Source organism: Erithacus rubecula (assembly GCF_903797595.1).
Source record: "Erithacus rubecula genome assembly, chromosome: 13".
NCBI classification, from domain to species: domain Eukaryota; kingdom Metazoa; phylum Chordata; class Aves; order Passeriformes; family Muscicapidae; genus Erithacus; species Erithacus rubecula.
In genome coordinates, this window is record NC_136665.1 from 16,985,986 (window position 1) to 16,995,906 (window position 9,921).

Below are 9,921 nucleotides of genomic sequence, written 5' to 3' on the forward strand. Positions count from 1 at the left end.
CAAGCTCTGCTTCAACAAGTTAGCAAGACCTTTTACCAGAGAGAAAGCACTATTAAAAGAATAGTTTCCTTTTCATCATCCTGCCTTAAAAGCTCAGTTGATAGGATAGTCTGGTGAAAAATGTTTTGAGACCCACCAACACTTTAAAACTGCAAAACCTTTTAATGTGCTATTCCTACAGTTCCAAGTTAAATGACAAGATAATGCCTTTGTTGAAGAGCTGATTTAAATACAGAAGGGTCAGTTAGTGACTTTCCCTTGTGAGCATGGATCTGGTGATGGCTGGATTTGAATGCCAGGCATGGCACTGAGATTCTGTGCTGCTCCAGCAGTGGTGTGGAGAGCCTTGAGCTGACCTCACAGTGTCACAGAGCACTGCTGGATCACCATCCCACTCCAACACCCAGCAAGGGCGTTATCTCAACAGACAACACCCGTTTAACTATGAATTTAGCATCCAAGCAGTGTTCATGGACTCTCTGCTGCAGTTAAATCTCACAGTTTTAGTCACACCAAAGGTTTTGCATTGCTCATCCTTTCGTTTCCACCAGCTGTGGGCAGAAGGGGCCATAGGCAAGGAGAGGATATCCATTTGCACAGAGTGCTGAAATAAGGGAGTAGTTCTGGCTCCATCTAAGCTGTGCACAGTGTAAACCAACAGGAAAAGTAACATATAAGGACAATGGAGCAGCAAAGAAAGCAGATGTTAGATTTTATCTACTCAAATTAAAAGATGGTATCACAAGGTACTTCCAGCAACTCCAATAACTCCCTGATGACTAGATTAATTCCAAAACTGCTCCAACAAGAGTGACTGAATAAAAATTTGAGAGTTGCACACCAAATTCTGCTCCTAGTTATGCCTTGAAAGAGAGCTGTTTGGCTACTTTATACCTGGGTAAAAGGGGAAGAAAAAAGTAAAATACACAATAAGGATGGAGATGCTTTGACTAGCCAAGCAGATTTCAAGGCTCTCTCTAGCACTTAGTAGAAGTAGCAACCTCAGCCTGTTGGCCAGTTGCAATGGGATTGCTTTTGATGGTAAACACTGCAGACAACAAGTGGAGAACAGCAAGGGCTGAATTCACATTAAGAAAATAAAAACTTGCCTTCACAGTGGCTTTGCAAGTGAACTTTCAGTTGTGCATTACCTCTTTTTTTTCTACCCAGTGAATTTTCTAGACAGACATTCACAGTAGGTCTATCCAAAAGCAGAGTGGATAGCAGTGGAAATAATTTGGCTCATGACCAACAGAGCCACCTTTTGTTCTGAAGCTGCCCACACTGTCCATGGTGAATTTCCTGTTGGGTGCCAAAAGCCATTTTGCTGTGATGAGGGTGGTGGATTCATCCTGTACAGATGAGACAGCACAGCCTCAGTGCAGGGAGTGTGCTCTGTGAGGGCTGAAGTCACACACAGGGAGATGTGACAACATTGTGTAAAGCCTGCTTGTCCCACTGCCTGGTTTTACCCTGTGGGGATGGCTGCAGCATGCACATGTACACATGGAATAAGGAACACACTTATTTCAAGACTTTCCAGCCCTTCCTGCTAACGAAGAACTTGTGGCTGAGAAGCACTGCAGCAGCAGAGCCAAGGGCTGGCAGTGCTCCTAAAGGCAATAAGCTGCTTATCTCTGGCCTAAGGAGTTTATAGCACCCATGTATCCCCAAAAGCTCATTAGCTCTTCAGCAAGCAGCTGAGACATTAGATGCACAAGCAGAACAGCAGTGGCTTGAGTTTGCTACAGCACAGATAAAACTTCTGGGCTTGGCTAGTCTGCAGCAGGCTGGTTCAGTAGCCTGAAGCAATCCCACTCGTGTATAAACTGGAGAAAGCCTGATCTTGTGAAATGCTCCTCAGTGTCTGGCTTTGCTTGTAGGACTGTGTGTAGCTAAAACTCAGCCCTGCCATGAGGCTGCACCCACCTCCCTGGTACCCACCAAGAGCCAGAAGCAGCATCTGGCAGCATCCCCTGCCACAGCAGCAGAGGAACCAGGTGCCCTGGCACAGCCTCACAGTGCTTCTGCTCCTTGCTTGCCCTGCACTCCTCCATCACTCATTGCCTCTGGGACTGCAACCCAAGCAGCTGGCCTGCATCCCGTGGAAGACAACTATGGACACAGGAAGAGAAGGACAGGAAAATCTGTGTCTGGGGAGATTTTAAAGGAATGGCTTTTCATAACTATCTCGGCATGTCCATGGGACTGGATAGCAGCTACGAGCTCCTGCAGAAAGCCACCATGCCAGGGATATTTCCTGTCTCACAGCAGCTATTCCCCGTGTCACAGGGGAGGTCTTCTACAAAGGAGCTGCTTCTGAAGAACAGTGTGTCACCAACAATTCAGCAGGTTAAGTTTAGCAGAGACAGTGATAGAAGTGAGCAGGAAGGAGCTATTCTTCCCCTCCGCTTTTCTTCCCTCTCCATTGAGCAAAGCCTTTAAAGACCAGGTCCCTTTGCAGAAGGCTACAGAACTTTTAGCAAGTGGCATGCATGGAGGCTTTCACAGCCATGATACCTGTGTCTGGTTATTTCCAGTCAAAATAATCTCCTACTCAATTATGGAGAAGAATAGAGAAGCTCAGCCTGACTCACAGTCACATGGGGGAAAAATGAGAGGAGTTGTTCAAGTTCAAAACGTTCATCTTGCTGTGGAGGAGGATTAGTACTGCTGTGGAAGGAGGCTTTCTCTCCCCCTGCAACAGCACAGCACTAAGGGATGGAAAAGACCTGAGTCCACTTCCCTGCTGTGCCAAATATACTCCTCCGCTCTTCCCTCCTCCCTCCCCAGGAGAGCATATGAAGTATTAAACAGCCAGGAATAAGCCCTTGGAAAATGTGATTGCTAGCTGTCAGATACCCCTGTCACAGAGATGCAGCTCTGTGACTGCAGATCCTCCACTGCCATCCAGGAAATCAGGATTCAACAGTGACATTAACAGTCCCATCCACTCTGGTGTCATCTGTACATTTTGCACTATTGTGCTAATAATTATGGGAACAAAACCTCATCCAAAATCCCTCATTAGTGTTTTGCTGCCTTTGCCAGCCTGATGGCAGTGCCCAGTGCCCCATCTCCTACCTGACATCTGTGTCCTCTGCAAGCAAGAGGCAGGGTGGAAGTTTTCCAGCATTGTTTAAATCTGCCTTCATTTCTCTGGTAAGTACCATGGCTGTGCCCTGGTTACAGAGGGCAAGCATGGCTCCTGTGCTGAGCAGTTATTTTGGGTAGTACTGTAAATTTTGCAGATTTTAATCTTCTCACGCTGTTTTCACATTACCCAGTGCCCAAACATTACCTTAATGTGTCATCTTCTGTTCTGTCATTGCCACAAAGTATTATCATGATCCTTGTAAACACCCACAAACCTCCCTCATTAGCTCCTGACACTCCCTCCTCCCCTTCCAGGGATGACTGATAGCCACCATTATACCAATGCCATTCCCTGGGCTGCAACCTCGTGGTTTGCTCATTCTCCCCCTTCTCTAGGGTTCATGTCAGCCCTCTCCCCATTGCACTGTTGGATTTTAAGTTTCCTTGGCAAAAGTACAGCTTTTTGTTTTGCTTGTGTAGCACCCTGGTCCCTGACTCACTCCACTAGGTGCAAAGATAACACAAATAATGAGTGTCATCCAGAGAGCTTTCTGCAAATTACAGAAAGCTTGGAAGGAGGACCTTTAATCTTTTTGTGCCAGATCCAACTCAAGCCTCTGTTATCCCTTTTTGCTCCAGACTGACCTTTCCATCTCCTTGATTGCAAAGCCTGAAAACTTTTCCTTGCCTGAATTATCTGTGACAGCAAAATTGCTTTGGCTGACTGCTCTCACCTGTCCTGCTTCCCTGTGGCGTGTCAGCCACGGTGGAGCTCAGGGATTGTCCTTCAGGCATGTCCAGACATTTCCTACTTCTTCCCTTACATCACACCAGGGATAACACTGGTTTCTACTACACTATTAAAGGGGTACAGGACAATTTTCTTCCCAGAAACGTTATGCAGAGCTCCCAACCACAGGAACACAAATAAAACCACTAATAATAAATGGATAAAGATTCGGGAAGCACACCAGTGACTGATAGAAAGAAGGCAATATGCCACAGTATTTGCTGTAAGAGTCCCTATTTCAGCTGTCTTTCCTGTTCAAGGCAGTGAGAGGAGAACATGAAGAGGCAGCCAATTCAAGTAAAGCATGCTGAAAGGTCAGAGGAATCCATCTAGCTTGTGCAGCACCATTTTGTAAGCAGAGAATAGCTCTTCATTAAACTCGTTTTGTGAAAGTGATTGAAGGGAGAAAGGAAAATAGCTTAACACCCTCATTACAATCTCTGGGAATTACCTGTTCCCCAAGACTGCTGTGATGGGTCTGGTTATGCCCAAATCAATGGACACACAGTGTTTCCAGCCCCTGCCAGGGCCCTGGAGGAAGGAGCTCTGTGTTTGAGCCTCCAGGGTACACCCATGCACAGAGGTGTCCCTGCTTGGCTGGACACCTGGCAGAGCCAAGCAGCACAGAAGATGAAGGCTTTGTCCTGTGGATACAGGGGCAGTCCCTTCTGACTCAGTGGTTGACACTTCCACAGCCACTGCAGTCCCTGTAGGTGGGAAAAGCTCCTCGAGCATCTCTGCAACAGCAAAGGGGATACAAAATACTCTATTTCTATTTTTTAGTCATATGCTCTAAGCCTGGCACTAATGTCCGAGCTGAGGTTTGAAGTTGGTGGGATGCAGCAAGACATGAAGCAGCCTGGATTGGTGTGGCTTGCCTGTGTGGGGTCAGCCAGGTGGGGCAGGGAGGGCTCTTCTCCTGGCAGGGTGTAACTAAGAGGCAGAGTTATCCTGGTGGGTCTAATGCCAGGTCAGCCCCTTCGGGAGGTGAGGAGCCTGCTCATATAAAGACTGTTAACCCCCTGCCTGCCCCTTATTTTCTTCATTCCTTCTGGCTGCCCCTTTAGTGTCACATCTCTCAGTCAGCCGAATTCTCGGCTCACACCTCCTATAGCCCTATAAAACAGCCTCATCAGGGAAGCAGCCCTGGGAAAATGGATGAAACACCATTCCCTGCCGGCTCTCTTCTCGCTACAGGTGGAAGAAAGATGAGCTAGCAATTTGCTGCTGGCCTGGCAAGATAGCAGTGAATTACGGCAGCTCCTGAGCCAGCTCAGCTGCGCTGGCGAGCGTTCAGGGAGAGGAGAAACCCTTCCCGCAGGAGCGGAGGAGGGAAGCAGGTGTGTTATTCCCTTTTGTTCACTTGATGGCAGAGATCACAGAGCTAACGCGGGCCACGAGGGCTCCTCTGAAAAGCCACATGCCCCCAAGGACAATCGATGCTCGTGCCCGTGTTTGGCGAAGCACATTTCTCCTGGCAGCCTGCCGGGGCAGCGCCTTTCCTGCGCTGCGCCGGGGCCGGCGACACCCGCGCTGTCCCGGCTGCTCCGCAAAGACACCGCTCCTGACAGAGGTGCCGGGGCTGCCGAGGGGACACCGCCAACCCGGCGCTCCAGTCACCGCAGTGAATGTGAGAAACGCCTGGAAAATTGCACAAAGCACTGAACAGCCCGTGGGCAATTCTCTGTCACAGTAAAACTTCGGTGCAAATGAGAAACCTAACAACTGAAAACAGCTCAGATGCACTGGTAGGAAGCAAAAAGCAGCCTCAATTATCTACCACCTCTCAGGATTTCTTTGATCTCCTAACACTGCAGTAAATAATGGACACAAACCAGATCCAGGGGCAAATGAAGTCCTGTGTGATACAGATTGCCCTCGACACATCTTTGTGCCAAAGTCTGGCTTTGGATCACCATTGTTAAAATACTAGGAGTTCAGCAGAGCTCCTCTGGACGTCTGGTGGCACGATCAGAGTCAGAGCCTGGTCCTTGCTACACACAGAGAGACTTTCCGAAACCAGCCAGAAAGGTCCACCCGAAAGATGCTCCACCAAGCTTTGCTTTTGGGGCTGATGCTGATGATTTAACTGCTACAGTTTCTGGAATAACGCTGAATTTACTGATGGCTTTTAATAGAATGCTCAAAAAGGATTTCAGTCGTGTCCTTCACAAGAGGCCATGAAGGAAACTCAGTAATAGTACGATAATTGCATTAGCATCTCCAGTGAGCCCAGGGCCGTGCGTTGGTGCGTGCCTTACAAGGCACACAGAGAGGCCTTGCCCTACATACACAAGGATGGCAAAGCGGGAGAGAGAGGACAAGGATCTGTGTCTCACTGGCCCACATTAAACTGCCCATTGTAAACCTGCACCAACAGCACAGGTGCATCAGCAGATGCTCTGTGGTAGTCGGGTCAAATGTGATTTATCCAGCTCACAAAACCTGCTCAGCCCTCCGTGGGTCCTGTGTAGCTAAGCCTGGGAGTTGGCAAGCCTCTGAACAACACAGAAACATGGAGAGCATCCTGTTTCATCTTCTTAAGAGCCCTAGTGAGACCCCAAATGACAGGTTCCTCTAGGAACCCAAATGTCAGGCTCCTGACTTCCAGAGGCACATTTTCCTTGATGTTCACACGGAAACATTTGCCCTGTAAGCTTGCCACAAGCCTCCTTCCCCTCCAGGCCCCCCCTGCCAAGCAAGGGACAGCACACTGGGATGCTGCACTGCAACAGGTGCTGCTGGGCTTGCCTTGCTTGCGAGCAGGAAGCTAAATGGCCATTTAGCATGGCCAAATCTAGCAGAAGCACACTGGTGACTGTAACATGGGTGTATCACTAATGTGTGGCTATAGCGAGCCAGTACACATGCCATGGCTACCGGTATGTGTGTATATGAGCACATACACATCTGTCTTACGCCCAGATACGCTGTCTCCATCAGCTATGAACGTGTGTGTGTGTGTGTGAGCATCACTCTCCCCTGCTCCTCCGAAAAGGGATGCAGGGGATGCAGGGGATGCCCGCCACGGCCGCTGGGGCTGGACACCGCACCCCACGGCACCCCCGAGCCCCACCCCGGGGGGAGAAGGGCTGCGGGCGGCTCCGCCCAGCCCAGCCCAGCCCCGCTCCCATCCCCGCTGCGGCAGCGGGACCTCCGCGCCGCTCCGCGCCGCTGCGCGCCTGGCTCAGCGCCGCGCTCCGCAGGGGCCGGGCTGCGCGGGGGGCGGAGGCGTGGGCGGAGGGACGGAGGAGCAGCAGCAGGAGGAGGAGGAGGGAAGGGAAAAAAGGAGGGAGAGAGGGAGGGGGATTTACCCCATTGTCCTCGGCGGGAGCTGGGCAGAGCCGCCGCCGCCGCTGTGCGCAGGCTCGCCCGGCCCCTCTCCCGGCGCGGAGGAGCAGCTGCCGGCGGTAAGGGGAGGCTCCGCTGCGCTCCGCTCCGCTCCCCCACCCCTCCATCCTTCCCCCCGATGCCCCCGGGGCGGCGGCGGCGGCGGGCGCGGAGCTAGCGCGGGGCGGGAGCCGCATGGCCCGCGGGGAGCGCGGCCCGCCTCGCCGGGGCGGCCGGGGCGGCGGCGGCAGCGCGGCGGCGGCTGCGGGCATGGGGGCGCCGGGCGGCGCGGCCCTCGGCCCCGGCGCGCTGCCGCGGCGCTGAGCCCCGGACTGAGCCCCCGGCGCTGCCCGCGCGGAGGAGGAGGAGAGGAGGAGGAGGAGGAGGAGGAAGGACCCGATGGCGAACAGCAGCGAGCTGGGGAGCAGCAGCAGCCCGCACCTGCCCAGCGCCGGCGGCCTGCTGAGCGCCTCCGGGCTAAAGCTCGCCACGCTGGGGCTGATCCTCTGCGTCAGCCTGGCCGGCAACGTGCTCTTCGCCTGGCTCATCCTCAAGGACCGGCACCTGCACCGCGCGCCCTACTACCTGCTGCTGGACCTCTGCCTGGCCGACGGGCTCCGCTCGCTCGCCTGCTTCCCCTTCGTCATGCTGTCGGTGCGCAGCGGGGCCGCCTGGCCCCACGGGCCCCTCAGCTGCAAGGTGCTGGCCTTCCTGGCCGTGCTCTTCTGCTTCCACGCCGCCTTCCTGCTCTTCTGCGTGGGGGTCACGCGCTACATGGCCATCGCCCACCACCGCTTCTACGCCAAGCGCATGACGGGCTGGACCTGCCTGGCCGTGGTGTGCATGGTCTGGACCCTCTCCATGGCCATGGCCTTTCCCCCCGTCTTTGACGTGGGCACCTACAAGTTCATCCGCGAGGAGGAACAGTGCATCTTCGAGCACCGCTACGTCAAGGCCAACGACACGCTGGGCTTCATGCTCATGCTGGCGGCCGTCATCGCCGCCACCCACCTGGTCTACATCAAGCTGCTCTTCTTCATCCACGGCCACCGCAAGATGAAGCCGGCGCAGCTGGTACCGGCCATCAGCCAGAACTGGACCTTCCACGGGCCGGGAGCCACCGGCCAGGCGGCTGCCAACTGGACGGCCGGCTTTGGCCGGGGGCCCACGCCGCCCACCCTGGTGGGCATCAGGCAGGCCACCCACAGCCAGATCAAGAGGCTGCTGGTGCTGGAGGAGTTTAAGATGGAGAAAAGGCTGTGCAAGATGTTCTACATGATCACCTTGCTCTTCCTGCTGCTCTGGTCCCCCTACATTGTGGCCTGCTACCTGCGGGTCTTCATTAAGGCCAGCTCCATCCCCCAGGTGTACCTGACCACCTCTGTCTGGATGACGTTTGCCCAGGCAGGGGTCAACCCGATCCTCTGCTTCATCTTCAACAAGGAGCTCAGGGTCTGTCTCCGAGCCCACTTCCCGTGCTGCCAAAGCATCCAGAGCACCCAGGGCACCATCCTTTGCGATCTCAAGAGCTTTGGGATGTAGGGGGGATTTTCTCTTTCTAAAAAAGAAAGATGGATATAAATTTCCATGTTTCTGCATATGAGCTCAAGAGAGTGTGACCTGTGGGGGACATACTAAACCACCACCCAGCACCCAAACCTTAGGCTGTAAGAAGCTATTTTATTTATTTTTCTATATTTTGCGTATGCTCTCTTCAGAACATAACAGGTTGCTGTCTATGGGACCAGGTACTTGAGCAGAACACCCCCAAACCTTAGGCAGTAAGAAGCTGGTTTTTTTTCTTTGTGATTGTGTGGTTTTTAAAAACAAAACAGGGCTCCGAGTTTCTGGTCTTGCTTCTAACGTTTCTAAACATGATTCCAACAGATATGGATTAAGGCCATGACATTTTTTTTGTTTCCCTATTCCTGTCTGTTTTGATAAAGGCTTAACAATTTTACTCATGTAATATTTGATAAGGGCCAAGACAATTTTATACTAAAGTTATTTTTGATGACCTCAAGGGGTGTTGTTTTATTATTATTTGATTTTAAGTGAAGAACATGAAGAGGACGTTCCTGATGTGGTCAGAAGTCAGTTTTGGTGGGAGCTGTTGGGTTCATTCATTCTCAAATGGTTTGAGTATTTGAAGCCGTTAGTTATAACTTTTGCTTGACATGCAAACAGTGTAGAACTAATTTCAATTTTTTCTTGTTGCACTATTCATTTGGTAATATTTCAGAACTATTTGTGAAACGTGATTTTAAAATACCAACTTTAAAAATAAGCAACTATAGCAGTTTTTAAAACCTAGATTGAAATTCATATTTTACTGCCTTTATAGGAAGTTATCTACAAACCTGGGTAATACTTGTACATTTTGACTGTTTTCTTTAATAAAATATTGAAAACCTTTACTGTATGTAATTGTTTCAGAATGGCAGCATTCTGCTTTGCTGACAAATAACTTGTGTATGTGGAAGGTTGTATGTCTTGTGTCTGAGTAGATTTCACAGCTAAGGTTATTATGGACAAGCACAATCCTTATTTGCTGTTAGATCTCAATTTAGGTGTTTATACCAATAAAAGTGACTAAAGCTATTTTTAAGAAGACTTAAATTCATGATGGGCAACAGGTTTAAATAGCACAATTCTTTGTGTCTGCTGAAACCAAATTTCTGTTGTAGCTAATTGCTTCTCTGTTA

General features: G+C 51.1%; 1 protein-coding gene across 1 annotated transcript; it reads left to right on the forward strand.

Annotated features, from left to right (window-relative positions):
• The first annotated feature begins 7,496 nt into the window (after positions 1-7,496).
• GPR27 (G protein-coupled receptor 27) lies at positions 7,497-9,633 on the forward strand. The gene has a single exon (XM_079316883.1). The coding sequence runs from the start codon at positions 7,616-7,618 to the stop codon at positions 8,756-8,758; it is 1,143 nt and encodes a 380-aa protein (XP_079173009.1). The 5' UTR covers positions 7,497-7,615; the 3' UTR covers positions 8,759-9,633.
• Positions 9,634-9,921: the final 288 nt, after the last annotated feature.